The sequence below is a fragment of the Choloepus didactylus genome, chromosome 3 (assembly GCF_015220235.1).
Source record: "Choloepus didactylus isolate mChoDid1 chromosome 3, mChoDid1.pri, whole genome shotgun sequence".
In the NCBI taxonomy this organism is placed as follows: Eukaryota; Metazoa; Chordata; class Mammalia; order Pilosa; family Megalonychidae; genus Choloepus; species Choloepus didactylus.
The window spans coordinates 83,147,038-83,164,074 of NC_051309.1; the positions used below are offsets into that span (position 1 = coordinate 83,147,038).

The following is a 17,037-nucleotide window of genomic DNA, read 5'->3' on the forward strand; positions in this document are numbered from 1 at the left end:
TTTCTGTCTCCCAGCAGTTGTGTGAATAATGCCGCTAGGAACATCTATGTGCAAATATCTGTTAAAGTCCCTGCTTTCAGTTCTTTTGGTTATATCCCTCTTAGTGGGATTGATAGGTCATATGGTAGTTCTATAACTAGCTTTCTGAAGAACAAATGCACTTCCAGAGCGGCTGTATCATTTTACATTGCTACCAGCAATGAATGAGTGTTCCTATTCCTCCGCATCCTCTCCAACACTTGTTATTTTCCGTTTTTTTAATAGCAGCCATTCTAATGGGTGTGAAATGGTATTTCATTGTGGTTTGGATTTGCATTTCCCTGAGGGCTAATGATGTTGAGCATCATTTTGTATTCTTTCTGGCCATTTGTTTATCTTCTTTGGAGAGATGTCTGTTCAAGTGTTTTGCCCATTTTTTAATTGAGTTGTTTGTCTTTTCGTTGTCAAGTTGAAGGATTTCTTTTTATTTTCTGGATATTAATTCTTTATTGGAAATGTGATTTTCAAATGTTTTCTCCCATTGTGTAGGTTGTTTTACTTTCACGATAAAGTCCTTTGAGGAACAATAGTTTTTATTTTTATGAGATCCCATTTATCTATTTTTTTCCTTTGTTGTTTGTGCTTTGGTTGTAAAATCTAAGAAACCATTACCTAACAAAAGACCTTGAAGATGCTTCCCTATGTTTTTTTCTAGGCGCTTGGTAGTTCTAGCTATATTAAGGTCTTTGATCTATTTTGAGTTGATTTTTGTATATGATGTGGGTAGGGGTCCTCCTTTTTTTTTTTTTTTTTTTTTTTTGGTCGATGGAGATCCAGTTTTCCCATCACCATTTGTTGAAGAGACTATTCCTTCCCAACTGAATAGTCTTTGCCACCTTTTCAGAAATTGGTTGACCATACATGTGAGGGTTGATTTCTGAGCTCTCAGTTCTATTCCATTGATCTGTATGTCTGTCCTTGTGCCAATACCATACTGTTTTGATTTCTGTGGCTTTGTAGTAGGTTTTAAGATCAGAAGTGTGAGTCCTCCAAGTTCATTCTTCTTTTTCAAGATGACTTTAGCTATTTGGGGCTTCTTACCCTTCCAAATAAATTTAAAGGTTAGCTTTGCCATTTCTGCAAAGAAGGTTGTTGGAATTTTGATTGGGATTGCATTTAATCTATAAATTCCTTTGGGTAGTAGTTACATCTTAACAATATATAGTCTTCTAATCCATGAACACAGAATATCTTTCCATTTATTTAGGTCTTCTTTAATTTCTTTCAGCAACGTTTTGTAGTTTTCTGTGTATGAGTCCTTTACATCCTTGGATAGATTTATGCTTAGATATTTGCTTCGAATTGTTCATTGCTTATGCATAGAAACACTGTAGATTTTTGAGTGTTGATCTTTTACCCTGTCACTTTGCTGAATTCATTTATTAGCTGTAGGAGCTCTTGTGGTGCTTTTTTCAGGATTTTCTGTATAAAGGATCATACCATCTGCAGGTACAGAAAGTTTTACTTCTTCCTTTCCAATTTGGATGTGTATTATTTTGTTTTCTTTCCTAATTGCTCTGATAATTCAGAACATTGAACTTCCAGTACAATGTTGAATAACAGTGGTGATGGTGGGCATCCTTGTCTTGTTCCTGATCTTAGACGGAAAGCTTTCATTCCTTGACCATTGCATAGGATGTTAGTTGTGGGTTTTTCATATATGCGCTTTACTGTGTTGAGGAAATTTCCTTCTATTCCTAGTGTTCTAAATGTTTTTATCGAGAAAGGGTGCTGTATTTTGTCAATTGCCTTTCTTATACCAATTGAGATGATCATGTGGTTTTTCCCCTCTTCATTCTGTTAATGTGACATATTACGTTAATTGATTTTCTTATGGTGAACCAGCCTTGCATACCAGGGGTAAATCCCATTTGATCATAGTGTATAATTCTTATAATATGCTGTTGGATTTGGTTTGCTAGTATTTTGTTGAGGATTTTTGCAAGTATATTCATTAGAGAGATTGGTCTGTAGTTTTCTTTTCATGTGGTATCTTTATCTGACTTTTGTATGAGAGTGATGCTGGCCTCATAGAAGAGTTAGGGAGTGTTCCCTGCTCTTCAGTTTTTTGGAAGAGTATGGGCAGAATTGGAATTTGGTCTTTCAGTGTTTGTTAGAATTCCCCTGTGAAGCCATGTGGTCCTGGTTGGGAGGTTTTTGTTACTGATTCAATCTCTTGTAATTGGTTTGTTGAGATCTTTTTTTTTTCTAGAGTCAATGTAGGTAGTTTGTGTGTTTCAAAGAATTTTTCCATGTCATCTAGGTTATCTATTATATACAGTTGTTCATAGTATTGTTTTATAGTCCTTTTTTTATTTCATCAGGGTCAGTAATAATGTCCCCCTTTTTTGATTTTTGTTATTTGTATCCTCTCCCCTTTTTTCGTCAGTCTAGCTAAAGGTTTGTCAATTTTATTGATGTTTTCAAAGAACCAACTATTGCTTTTGTTGATTCTTATTTTTTTTTTGTTTTCTATTAAATTTATTTCTGCCCCAATCTTTGTTACTTCTTTCCTTCTGTTCACTTTGGGTTCTCTTTTTTCTAGTTTTTCCGGTTTTGAGGTTAGCGTTCTTATTGAAGTCTTCTTTTTTAATGTTAGCATTTAGAGCTATAAATTTCCCTGTCAGCACTGCCTTTGCTGCATACCATATGTTTTGGTATGTTGTATTTTCATTTTTATTCACCTCAAGATATTACCTAGTTTTGCTTCTGACTTCCTTTGTAACCCAGTGATTATTTAATAGTATATTAATTTATTATTATTATATTAATTTCCACGTATTTGTGAATTTTCCATTTCTCTGTCTGTTACTGATTTCTAGCTTCATTCCATTGTGGTCAGAGAATATATATTGGATGATTTCATTATGGGTGAATTTATTGAGACTTGTTTTGTGACTGGACATGCGGTATCCTGGAGAATGATTCATGGGCAGTCAAGAAGACTGTGTATTCTGTTTTCATAGGGTGCAGTGTACTATTTATGTCTGTTAGGTCTATTGATTTTGTGTATCATTCATGTCTTATACTTCCTCATTGATCTTCTGACTCGATGTTTTATCCATTATCGAGAGTGCTGTGTTTAAGTCTCCTATTAATGTAGAACTGTCAATCTCTCCCTTCAACTCTGTCAATATTTGCTTCATATATTTTGCGACGTTGTTAGGTGCATATAGATTTATAATTGTTAAATCTTCCTGTTGTATTGTCCCCTTTATCAGTATATAATGACCGCCTTTATCCCTGTACTTTTTTTTGTTGTTGTTCTAGTCCCTCTTATTATATAAATTCAATTTTATTGAGGTATATTCATATACCCTACAGTCATCCACAGTGTACAATCAGTTGTTTTCAGTACCATCACATAGCTGTGCACTCATCACCAAAATCAATTTTTGAACATTTTCATTTCTCCAAGAGAAATGAAAATAAGAATAAAAATACAAGTAAAGAAGAACACCCAAAACATCCCACCCCCCTATTATTTATTTAATTTTTGTTCCCATTTTTCTACTCATCTTTCTACACACTGGATTTGAAGGGAGTGTGAACTACAAGGTTTTCACAATCACACAGTCATACTGTGTAAGCTACATGGTTAAACAGTTGTCTTCAAGAATCAAGGCAGTTCAACAGTTTCAGGTATTTCCTTCTAGCTATTCCAAAACACAAAAAACTTGAAAGGGATACCTATATAATGCATCAGAATCACCTCCAGAATGACCTCTCAACTCCATTTGAAATTTCTCAGCCACTGAAACTTTATTTTGTTTCATTTCTCTTCCCCTTTTTGGTCAAGATGACTTTCGCAGTCCCACAATGCTGGGTCCAGGCTCATCCCTGGGAATCATGTCCCATGTTGCCAGGGAGATTTTTACACCTCTGTGAGTGATGCTCCATGTAGGGGGGAGGGCAGTGAGTTTACCTGCTGAGTGGGCTTAGAGAGAGGCCACATCTGAGCAACAAAAGAGGCCTTGTAATGGTTTTTGACTTCAAGTCTCTTTCATCTGATACTAGTTTAGCCACCCAGGCTCCCTTTTGATTACTACTTGCATGGTATATATTTTTATATCCTTTCACCATCAACCTACTTATATTTTTGACTTTAAGGTGATTGTAGACAGCATATCATGCTTTCTAATCCATTCTGCCAATCTCTGCCTTTTGACTGGAGGGTTTAATGCATTTGCATTTAAAGTCACTACTGATTCTGCAGTTTTACTATTTATTCTTTGTAGGTCTTATACCTTTTTGTCTACTTTTATATTTATTTGCTTTTTGTGTTTTACCACATTGAGTGTCTTCTTACTCTTTCTGGATATATTTTTCACCTATTTTCCTTGTGGTTACCATGGGGGTTAAAATTTAACATCTTAAATATATTTCAAGCATATTTGGTTTGATAACAACTTTACTTCAACAGCAGGTACATATACTTTTCCTATACCCTCTATCCCCCCCACCAGTTTTTGTACTTGTTACCACTTATATCTTTGTATATTGTATTTCCGAAAACATAGATTCATCATTACTTTTTATTCATTTGTGTTTTAGCACTGTAATTGATCGCCCTCTTCCTCCCCCTCTTCCCTGGATACTGTACAGTGTTCTTCTGGCCTCTGTTTTAAAAATAGTTGTTTCAGACAGTTACTGCCTGTTTAATAGTTGTTTTGGTAGGTGGACTTCCCCGGAAGTAATCTCTCAGTACAATTTTAAAAGCAGTTTTCACTTACCTGAAAACTGTAGCATAAGAAATATGCGTACTTAAAAAGAACTGAAAAATTATAAGCTGTTGATGTTTTTATTCATCTTTGTCAATAAGAGTTATTCAGTATTTTGACAAGAATCATAGTAGTGATAGCTTTAGTTGTGGTTTTAATTTTTGAATATACTGTTTATAATATAGTGAAAAAGTTTTTTCCTGGCTAATTTTTTATCAGAATTTGATATGGGGTAGAGGGGCATATGTTGCTTCTCTCTGTTTTTCTGGATCCCCCCCACCCCCCACTTCCCATTGTGTGCATGCATATATCCTTTGTTTGCCAGCAGCAGACGTTGCTAAATAATGTCAGTGGGTCACCTCTGAATGGTTCTGTTTCTCTCTCGACAATGGGTTGTTTTTCTTGCTTTTTAAAATTTTTCTCATAATTTTTTATTACGTGCTATACATGTTGTGTAGAACGATAGAGATCAAAGTAAGTAACATTTACAACTGTATATAGGCATGTGCTTCTTCTGTTAGGCCATTAGTAAAGAGCTGAGAGTCAGACTAGTCAGGAGCTGAGAGCTAGGGTTTGGTTTTATTGTTGCTATGGTTACTGTTATTATACCACCAGCTTCACAATTCTCTACTGTTACCATGTGCTTAGGATGGTGGCTGAGTTGCTGGGGGATTTTTCTCAGTATTCCCGTTCCAACCTCAGTTTTTTGCCTTCCCTGTGCAGCTGCACCTCAGAGAAGTATCTCTCTTGCCCTTCCTTAGCAGTATCCTACTTTTGCTTATCACTCAGTGCTTGCTAGGGTGGTGATGGCTGGCAGGAGGGATTCTCAGTCCTAGGTAGGCCCTGTGTGACTGGACCTTGGGGGTAGGGTTTTCTCAATATTTTTGTCCTTTCTTCTCATGGTGTTTATATGTTGCATGTTTTGTGTGAGAGAGTTCCTTGGCCCTTCCCCAGCCATATTGGTGTAGGATACTGGGCTCTGGACTGTTTGCTGCCACGCCCCCAGCCACAATGGGTGTTTACTTATGTCCTGGTGGTGAGCGGGTTTGCTGCCCTTCCCTTAGTGGATTTTGACTTTTGCTCCATCTGAGAAGGTCTGAGAATGAGGTGAGGGTTTTGTATCTTAGGTACAGCAGTGGTAGATATCCTCCATGCCTGCACCCTCAGGGGAGGTTCTCTAGTCTATTGCCCTGCTCCCAGTCTTTCCTTTGAGCACCTGGCAGAGGACTCCAGAAAAAAGCCTGCAAGTGAGCATGACTTTCCCTTGTATCTGGATCTCTCAGGGGTTTTACACTGTCAAAGTAGGGCTAAACTTTTAGCTGATTTTTTTTTTTCTTACCTGCTTGTCTTCCTTCTGTGTTCCGCCACAGGTGAAGCAGTCCAGTAGTGGGAGGGTGGGAAGAGGAACAGGAAAGGGTGCTGCCCCTCCTTGGATTTCAGACTACTTGGTTGCCCTGAGATCTCAGCTCTGTGGTGCGTTCAAGAAATGTGAGATTTTTATCTGGCTCTTTTTAATTCTCTTTCAGCTTTTGCATCCTAAGTTAAGCAGAAGCAGAACTTCTGCATTTAGTTTAAAAGATAATGAATAAATGGTATCAGAGACGTTAGTGAATTTATCTGTGTGATTACAAGGAGATATAAGATGTCTAGATATTTCCATTCCATTAATAATTACATGTCCTAGGAATTTTCTGTTGTTCCATTTAGTACAGTTTAGTGTGAAAGAGGTTGTATGTTCTTTTCCACCTCTAATCCTTCATGATAGAGGTTTCTTCAGCCTTGGAAGGACTTAAATCGGTTTCTCTGGGATCACAGATCCTCAGAGGTCTAGAAGTGAACTTTATTACAGCACTAACTGTTTCTTATCTTGTTTTATTTGTGTATGATCACTGGATTACTTTCCTTTTCATGTTTATGGAGTTAGGGGACAGATGAGGCAGGGAGAAAGTTACTCCCTAAGTTAAGTATAGTCTCTTGTTACTTATTTAATTTGTATGGTTTAGTAACCTAGGTAACTGCAGCTAAGTTCTATTCTCTTAGGTTCAGCATGCCAGGTGTTTCTCCCCACCTTCCCCCAAACCTTTCTAGTGTGATTTATTTTATTCCCTGAGAATCATAGTATTGAAGTTCTCCTGATAGGGTCTGACATGATTGCATGAACAAGACAATTTTTTAGGATGTGATTCTTGTGAATAACGATAGACATTTTTTGGAGGGTCATAGAAAACACACAGTGGGACTCTGAGATTATTATTAAGGAAATTTGTTCAGTTTAGATCCGTGTTGTAACAATGCTAATATATATATTTTTTATTTACTAAAGGAGTCCTCCATTTGAAATTGAAAACCTTTTTTCACTGAGCCACTTAAAATATTTGTGAAACAAGACCCAAAGTATAAACACTTTGCTATATATGCAACTCAGTCTCTTTAGCCATCAGACTTTTATTGGGTTTGAAAATACTTAAAAATTCGTATTTCTGCCTCCGGGAATTGTAGAATATTAATTGAAAATTAAGTAGATTCTACTCTGATTGAAAATTTAGTGGTGAAATCAGCATTTATGTAAAGTAAATCTAGTGGCTACAGCTGACATTTGCTTATTTTGTTTACTTTAGGTTGTAGAATTTATTCCTAAGACAGGCTCTCTAGACTCCTTTCATTGGTCTCATTGTTTTTTTTTTTTTTTTTTTTTGTTGTTGTTATTTGTTTTTTACTAAATGTAAAGTAAAAATGTGATTTCTCCTGTTTTGAATGTTTCAGAATTTTGTGGAGTACTTCCCAAAGTAGATTATTGGAATGTGTTGCATCCATACACGTGGGCACCTGCTTAGACTTGTTGTCAGCTGAGGACACCTGCATCACATTAAAAATGAGCATTGCCATTATCTGCTATTCTGCTGAATTGCTTATTAGCTGAGAGGATACTATTATTAATGGCAGTAATAGGATTTATTGACTGCTAGAAGTGAGAATGGAGTTATATGTTGGAGCCATTTTTGAGGTCCTTTTAAAGAAAATTGTTTTACTGTTGTCCATTTTTTTCACTTAAATTTTATAGGACCCATTATTTGTGTTCTATTTCTGCCATAAAAAATTACCACAAACTTTGGCTTAAAACAATGCAAATTTATTATCTTCCAGTTCTATGGGCCAGAATTCTGATACAGGTCTTACTGTGCTAAAATCAGGGTGTTGGCTGGGCTTCATTCCTTTCTGGAGGCTCTAGGGGAGAATCCATTTCCCTGCTATTCCCAGCTTTGAGAGGCCACCTATATTCCTTGGCTAATGGCCTGCTTCCTCCATCTTCAAAGCCAGCAATAACAGGTCAAGTCCCTTTCACACACTAATTTCTCTTGCCTGTTTTTTGTTCAAAATCTATCATTCCATTTCTGTCTTGACACAGACAGGAAAGGTTCTCTGCTTTTCAGGACTCATGTGATATGATTGGGCCCACCCAGATAATCCAAAATAATCTCTCCATCTCAAGGTCTTTAAACTTAGTCATATCTGCAAAGTCCTTTTTTTGTCAGGTAAGGTAGCATATTAACAGGTTCTGGAGTTTTGAATATGGACATCTTTATTTTGCTTACCACAGAAACCAACATCTTTCTAGAATATTATTTTACTAATTTAAAACTTTTAAAGTTATAGGATTATAGGTGTGATTTGGATTAATGCCGAGACAATATAGCATCTCTAGTTCTGTCTTTTTTCTGTTCTTCAAATTCTTACCTGCAATTACCTGTTGAATATATTTTCTTAGCTATTTTGTAAGTGCCTTGTTAACTTTTGCTATGTACCAAACCACCCACAACAATTATTTATCATTTTGCACACATCTATGGGTTAGCTGATGTAGGCTGGATTTGGTTTGGTGTCTCTGATGATTTTGGCAGGCTTACTCAAGTCTGTATGTCAGTTGAAAATTGTCTAATCTAGCTTGGGCAGTTGTGTTCTACATGTCTCTCCTTCTTCCATGTTTGGGCTAGCCCAGGCATGTTCTTACAAAAATGGCAGAAGCACAAACAAGCAAATGGAAACATATGAAGCCTCTTATGGCTCAGAACTGGGATGCTGTCAGTACTTTATTTTGTCAGCCAAATCAAGTCACATGACCAAATCGGGGCAGGGAAATATGCTCCAATCCTTTAGTGGGAGGAACTGCAAAGTCACACCAAAGAGGCTTGAATGAAGAAGCTAAAGAGAATTGGGGTCAATGATGCAATCTACCACACACTAAAACTCTGCCCCAAATTGAACTCATCTCTGTGACTAATTCCTCACCAGAAACCTGTTTGGTTTTCTTTATTTCTTAGTTAATGATCCTACTCTCTGCCTAGTCATCCAAGCCAGAAATCTAAGAAGTTTTCTAGAGTTTTCTCTTTTCCCTTTCCCTGTTTTTAATATTTACCTGGTAAATATTTCTCTAATCTGTTCTCTACTCCAGCCTTATTACTCTCTCTTCTAGTTTAGGCTTTCATATCTTCCTGGGAAGAAAGGGAGATAATAGTCTCTTAATTGACTCCAATTCTACTTCCTTCAAATTCATCCCTGCATTGCAGCCCAAATGCTCTATCTGAAATACAGATGCCACTCTTTCAGTGGCTTCTCATTGCCTCTAGAGTAGACCTTCTATGATGTAGATTCTTCAGCCTCGTCTCCTACTGTTTCCTGCCTTCTACTTTACTCTTAGTCTAAGGATTCAGCAAACTGCAGCCCGTTGGTCAAATCTAACGCTCTGCCTATTTTTGTACTGTTTATGAGATAAGTCTTGTTTTATATTTTCAAATGACTGAAAGAAAATAAAAAGAATATTTTGTGACATATGAAAATTGTGGAATTCAAATTTCAGTGTCCATAAATAAAGTTGTATTGAAACAAAGCTGTGTTTGTTTATTTCTGTATTGTCTAAGGCTGATTTCTTGCTACAGGGGCAGAGTTGAGTAGTTGCCAACAGAGACCTATGACTAACAAAGCCTAAAATATTTACTCTCTGATCCTTTATGGAACAGTTTTTCAAGTCCTGCTGCAGTCATACAAAACTTAAAATAGCTCCCCTCCTATATCATTTTATTCTATGCTTCAGTACTTTTTTTTGTTGTTTCTTTGCCTGGCTAACTTTTTTTTAATAATAGTTTTATTGAGGTATAATTCATATACTGTATAATTTGCCCATTTAAAGTTTACAGCTCAGTTGGCTTGTAGTATAGTCACAGAGTTGTGCAACCATCACTACAGTCAACGTTGTATATTTTCATTACATTCCAAAGAATCTCATGCCCATTAGCAGTCACTCCCCATTCTTTGCCCCCCACCCCACCCCCACCTACCTCTAGACTTAGACAACAATTTATCTAATTTGGGTCTTTACAAATTTGCCTAATCTGGCTATTTCATATGAATAGAATCATATGTGGTCTTTTATGACTGGCTTCTTTGAAGGTTTTCAAGGCCAAATAATCCATTGTATGAATATACCACATTTTATGTATTTATTCAAAAGTTGATAGACGTTTGTGTTGTTTCTACTTTTTGGCTATTACAGATAATGCTGTTGTAAACAGTCATGTACAAGTCTTTGTAGAGATAAATGTTTTTATTTTTCTTGGATTTAGCCTCTTCCCTATCCTTCAAGAAATAATTGGCATTGGGGTCTTCTCTTTCAGAAAACCATTCCTGACCTCCATGGCTGGATTTAAGTGTCCTTTCCCTAGGTATCCCATAACAGTCTCATAATACTTATCTTATATTGAAATTATCTCTTGGCCTGCCTGTCTCTTCCACTCCTCTGTAAGTTTCTGGAGAGCACAGTCTATGCCTCATTTAACTTTGTATCAGCTGCGGACGGCGCAAGAGTTCACTTAATATTGGTTGAACTAGAAAAACTAAAGCAATCTATGCTTTTGAATGAACTAAATTTTCTCTTGTTATATTTTTGTATCTTACAGACAGTTGCTTATTTTTAAATTTTGTGTCTTGGATTACATAGTGAGATAACTGTTCTTGAATTTATCTTTTTTTTTAAAGAGCTGCAAAGAAAACAAAAAAAGGCCCCAAAGAAAAAGCATCAGATGATAAAAAGGATGATATAGAAAAAATAAAGTCATACCCCTATATAGAAAGCGAGCCTGAGGATGATGTCTATTTAAAACGCTTATACCCAAGGCTGATGTACGAGGTGGAGAAAGCTATTTACTTACTTAAGAAATTTCAAATTCTTGACTTTACAAATCCAAAGCAAGGTGTTTATCTTGATTTGACACTGGATATGGCATTGGAAAAGAAGGTATGTAGACTCAAATAAATTTTTGTGTAAGCAGTGGCTGTATGAATTCACATTTCTTAATTTTTAAAAATTCTTGCCTCCCGTGTAATTATTAGAAAATCTCATGCTTTCTGTATTTAATATTATGAAAACTATGTTTGTTACTTAATTTTCCAAATATAAAATATGTTGAAAGGCTTTGGAGAGTTGACAAACACACATCTAGTCCCCTAAAAAGTCACTGGTATAAATTTTAGCCCAAGTAGTAGATTGAAATTAATTGAGGTATTACTGTAACTTTGGAAAGTTTCTTAAACTTCCCTGGGTGTCATATTCCTTCTCTGTAAATGAGGGCCTTGAATTAGCTCAGTGGCTTCTAGATAACAGTGTTTTTTGGAATCCTAGGTTGAGGCTAAGTAAGGCTGCTCACTCTTGCCTTAATCAGAATTTATCTGCTTTACCTGCTTATATAATAGAGCTCCATGTGAGATTTTTGTTTGTAAAACCTGTAAAAGTAGGAAAAACCCTAGATTAGCTTTGTGATCCATTATAGCCCTACATTTTATATGATTCTCACCTTAAGAAATCCAACTTATTTAGAATTGATAATTTAATTTTTATTCTGAGGGTGTCTTTTTTTGTTTTCAAACTAGAAGATACAAGTTTTTGAATGCAATTTAACAACCTCAGCAACAATAGACCGCTTGGGAGGAGGTAGTACAGCCTAGTGTTTTAGAGCATGAGCTCTGCCGTCACGATTACACAAACTTGAATCCTGCCATCACTAGTTACTTGCTCTGTGACTTTGGGCTAGTTGCTTCATTTCTTCAGAGCTCAGTTTTCTCATCTCTAAAGCAAAATAAAATGCCTAGTTTGTATGGTTGTAGTGAAGATTAAATGAAATAATGCATATAAAGGATTTAGTGAGTGTTTAATAACAACCAACATTTATTGAAAACTTTCTGTGTTCCAGCCACAATGCTAATTGCTTTACATGCCTTTTCTCATTTAATTCTATAACAACTTCAAAAGAGGACACTGAGGTACAGAAAATGAAATAACTTGCTCAAGGTCACAGAGTAGGGGACATAGTTAAATTTTAACCAAAGTCTGTTTCATTTCCTCGTTTTCACTTACTAGAGGTTTCTGATACCCGTATTACATTTTTAAAATTTTATACCACAGTGTTACTGTTAGTTCCTCCCTCCTCCCAAATTTTGTAGTGTCCAAGATGATCAATTTCCCAGTCAATCATTAATGTAGTTCATAACGAAGTCTTCTGGAATCACAAACTTCATGTCATAAATGGAAGTCACTTATAAATTGGTAACATTGAAAAGATACTGTTGTTTTCTTAAGGCAGTTTTTGTTCTTCGTAGAATACTTGCACAACAAGCCAGTATTCTCTAGTATGCTATTATTGTTCATCACTGAAAAATTTACTAAAACCAGTTGAGACATGTTAATGGCAAAGGAATGGCAGTCAATAAAACTTAAGCATGTCCTTAAGAATTTGTGCCTTCTTCTCTGAAAAATCCTCAGGAGAATATTTCTGCTCAAAGTTTTTCTGAAAACATAATTTTTCCATCACTTTCAACCAGTTTTTAATTAGAGGTAGAACTCCTTTTCTTTTTCTTCTAGAGCTTAAAGCTGCTCCAAAACTGTGGGTCTAGAATGTGTTTCTCTGTGAAGTCTCACTAAGAGATGTCTTTGGCCAAATGACTGAACAGACTAGTTCTAAGACCTTATAGAATCTCTATCTGCATAAGGGTACCTCAAATGCTGCTACTGTTTATTTTGGATTTTCCAGCTAATTTCCTAAATATATCTGAAAGTGATAATAAATAATCCAGGGTATTTCAAAATAGACCCACTCAAGAGAGCCTTTCAGATTTGGGATTCTGTCTCAGACCTAGAGTTTATATTACCTGATTGTTTAGAGCCAAAGATGGAGTTATGTGTGACCTGCTGAGCAGATCAATTGAATATTGTCTCTTATTCAGTAAGTCCAGCTGTATTGGTGTCCTTCTTGATGGTATCAGAAAATTAAATGATCTTTTAAATTTAATTCAATGTGGCAATCATTTATAGACATGTGTCTTGTGAAAAGTATTGTACTATGTGGTGGGGGAGGTATTGATATGCATACACAACTTGTAATATATAACAGTGCAATGAAGATAAAAGCCAAGTGCCATGGAACTCTAGAGGTGGGAAGAGAGATTTAGATTTTCATTGTGGTTTCTTACAAAAGAAATACAATCTCCTTTTACTGTAATCAGTGAATAGATCTGGATTAATCAGATGACATATGGTAGAATCAAAACACTAAAATCAAAATATGCCAGTTCTGTATTTTACAGAATATGAGAGATACAGAAATAATAAACTTTTTGTAATTATTTTTCCCCATTGTGTATTTAGAAAAAAGTGGAACCATTTGCCAGTGTTGTTAATTTTCCATACCCATTCACTTCAGAAATCAATAAAGTTGCTGTATTTACAGGGGTGAGTAAACTTTGTCAACTTTTATATCATTTATTTTTTTATGTATCACATTATTCACTGATTAGAATAACTGAATAGTAGAAGTAGAGAAAATTTCAGCATTCATCTAGTCTGATTTTCCTATTTGAAGCTCAAGAGTGTTAAATGACTTACTTGATGTTATAATACTAGTCTGTGAAAGAGCTAAACTAGACCTATAGCCTCATCATTCCTAGTACAACACATAAAATGAAGAGAAGTACAGAATTTATCCTAACTCCTGCTTCCAACTCAAACTCCCCTTCTCAAATAACAGTAGTATTACTTTAAAGTAATGGTGCCACTTAGTGCTATATAGACATTGAAATCACAATTTTAAAAAATATCTACTCTGGAAAGTCAATTATATAATATGTAGTAATACAACTCTTTGAAAAATGTAAATCTTTTTGTATTACAAACTTCTTTTTTAAGTGTTTGTAAATTTGTAAAGTGTTTTGATTTTTCCCCATTTAAAAATCAAACTTGAGGCATCGTAAAAATCTTCTCTGCCTTATTTTCAAAGAAGAAAACTTTCTACTTTCTTCCCAGAAAAGTGGACTATTAGAATGCCACAAAGTGTTAGTGACTAAGGAAGTGTTATATTTTCACAGTAAAACCAAATGGCATACATAGAACATAAGGAAAGGAAATAACTAATATTGTTTATTTTTCTTTTGAATTTTTCAGACACCTGTCTGAATTTTGCTTCTATCATTTCTTTTTTTTTCCCCCATTTATTTTTTTTTATTTTTTATTTTTTATTGTGGTTGTTCACATACCATACAATTATCCAAAATCCAAAGTGTACAATCATCATATAGCTGTGCACCCATCACTACAATTAATTTTTGTTCAATTTTTAGAACATTTTCATTACTCCAGAAAAGAAATAAAGGGGAAAAAAAAGGAAACTCAAATCCTCCCATATCCTTAACCATCCCTGTCCATTGTTGACCTGCAGCATTGGCACAGAACACTTGCTACCGTTCGTGAAAGAACGCTGAAACACAACCAACTGTAGTATATAGTTTGCAATAGGCACATTATTTCCTCCTATATGCCCCTCTATCATCAACCTCCAGCTATAGTGTCATACATTTGTTCCGGTCCACAAGATTTCCAATACCCGCACAGTTAATCTCGGACATTGCCCACCACAAGGTTCACTATTCCACACATTCCCATCTTTTAACCTCCAGCCCTTCCTCCCGTGACATATATGACTGAGCCTCCCCCTTCCACCACATTCACACACCATTCAGCACTGTCAGTTACCCTCACAATGTACTACCATCACCTCTGTCCACCTCCAAACACCCAAGTTCAACCCAGTTGAACATTCTGTTCATACTAAGCAACCGCTCCCCATTCTCCAGCCTCGCTCCACACTTTGGTAACTTATATTTCATGTCTATGAGCCCACACAGCATAATTAGTTCCCATCAGTGAGACCCTGCAATATTTGTCCCCATGTGTCTGGCCCATTTCAGTATACTGCCCTCAAAGTCTTGTCATCAACCCATTTTTTTTTTTTTATATAAGAAGGTTTTGTTTACACCCCATACATTCCATCCTAAGTAAACAATCAATGGTTCCCTGTTCAGTCACATATCCATGAGTTCACCACCCTTACCACTATCTATACACGGACATCTGCATTTCTTCCACAAAGCAGGAGGAAGAGTCAAAGAAGGTAGAGAGGCAAAAGAAAAAGAAAAAAGAGAGAGAAAAAAAAACACATGACAGCTAGGAAGCAGCGAAAGGAAGGATAAACTTAGATCAAAGTAGAATAAAGAGTTAGACTAACACCACCAATGCCAGGAGTCCCACACCTCTCTCCTATGCCCCCCTCCCATCTGCATTCACCTTGATATACTGCCTCCGCTACACCAAAGGAAGCACAATGCAATGATTCTGTTAATTATAGTCTCTGGTTTACGTTGATTGTATTTCCCCCGAGTACCTCCCTATTTTCAACACTTTGCAAGGTTGACATTCATTTGTTCTCCCTCATGAAAAAACATATTTGTACATTTTATCACAATTGTTGAACACTCTAGGTTTCACTGAGTTACACAGCCCCAGTCTTCATCCTTCCTCCTTTCTTCTGGTGTCCCACATGCTCCCAACTCCCCTCCCTCAACCATATTCATAGTTATCTTTGTTTAGTGTACTTACACTGCTGTGCTACCAACACCCAAAACCATGTTCCAAACCCTCTCACTCCCGTCCCTTCCCATCAGTCTGCATTGTTCCCCCCAGTACTTCCTGTAGAGCAGGTATCTTGTTCACTAACTCTCCCACCGTCTGCCTGTCAGAGAACATTCCTACTCTCCCTCACGTTCGAAAGACAGTCCTGCCGGACATAGGATTTCTGGTCGGTGGCTTCTCTCCCTCAGAATCTCAAATACATCACACCACTTACTTCTTGCCTCCATGGCCCCCGCTGAGAAATCCGCACATAGTCCCACCAAGCTTCTCCTGTATGTGATGGATCGCTCCCCTCCCGCTGCTCTCAGGACTCTCTCCCTGTCTCTGATGTTTGATAATCTGATTATTAAGTGTCTTGGCATAGGCCCACTCAGATCCACTCCGCCTGGAGCATACTGCGCTTCTTGGATCCGCAATTTAATGTCTTCCTATGCTGCCATCTTGCCCCGTCTCTCCTATCATTTCTTTTTAAAGTAGCATTTTTTTTTTACTCTACTATTTTGGTTTGATAAAACATCTCTTTTTAAGTTAATAAAACAATAGATGTTTTAATGTCTTATTTTTGGAAGGCAATGTATTGATAGCAGTAGAGAATTTGGTTGAGATATTGTAGGTTCCGAATATGCCATTTTAATGTATTTCCTCATATGTCAGTCAAGAAACATCTTAATAACCTACAAACTAAGACCTGTTCAGGACTTACTATCTCTGATGCATTTAATTGAAAATTGATGCATTTTAAATTAAAAATAAAAACTCACAATTTTATTTTGAATTTGTGATATTGTTTCTGACAAGATACTTGAAAGCAGACTGAATTTGTTGCTAGTTAAGGATTAATATTCAAACTACTGTATTCTGGCAGAATGCATCAGAAATTAAAATGGCAGAAGAAAACGGAGCTGCGTTTGCAGGAGGAACTAACCTGATTCAAAAAGTAAAGTATTCTTTCCATGCTCATTAATTTTATGGATTGTTCTGTTATCTTTGCCATCCATTGATTTATTACATGTGGAACATAACCAGTATCTTTTGATAAAAAATTAGTAGGTCTTTTCAGAAGATGGAAAATTTTTCCTCCTCTTTTGGGTCTTAAAAATCAAGATAAGAAAAACTATCCAGACAGACTGATATTAATTATGCTTGATTTATATTGTGAATTTTTTTTTCCTTTGCTATGTCTATGAGAGTTTTCTGGATAGATTGGAAAGAGCAATAAGACTCTTAGTGGTTTTGATTGTGAGATTTAAATTGGAATTCAAACAACGT

General features: G+C 36.2%; 1 protein-coding gene across 1 annotated transcript in view; it reads left to right on the top strand.

The window, feature by feature from the left end:
* Window positions 1-17,037, top strand: part of MRPL1 (mitochondrial ribosomal protein L1) — a 112,465-nt gene that overhangs the window by 12,008 nt on the left and 83,420 nt on the right. The window contains exons 4-6 of the mRNA XM_037830060.1: window positions 10,791-11,049; window positions 13,453-13,536; window positions 16,634-16,705. Coding sequence (XP_037685988.1) covers window positions 10,791-11,049; window positions 13,453-13,536; window positions 16,634-16,705 — 415 coding nt within the window. The remainder of the gene's footprint in view (window positions 1-10,790; window positions 11,050-13,452; window positions 13,537-16,633; window positions 16,706-17,037) is intronic.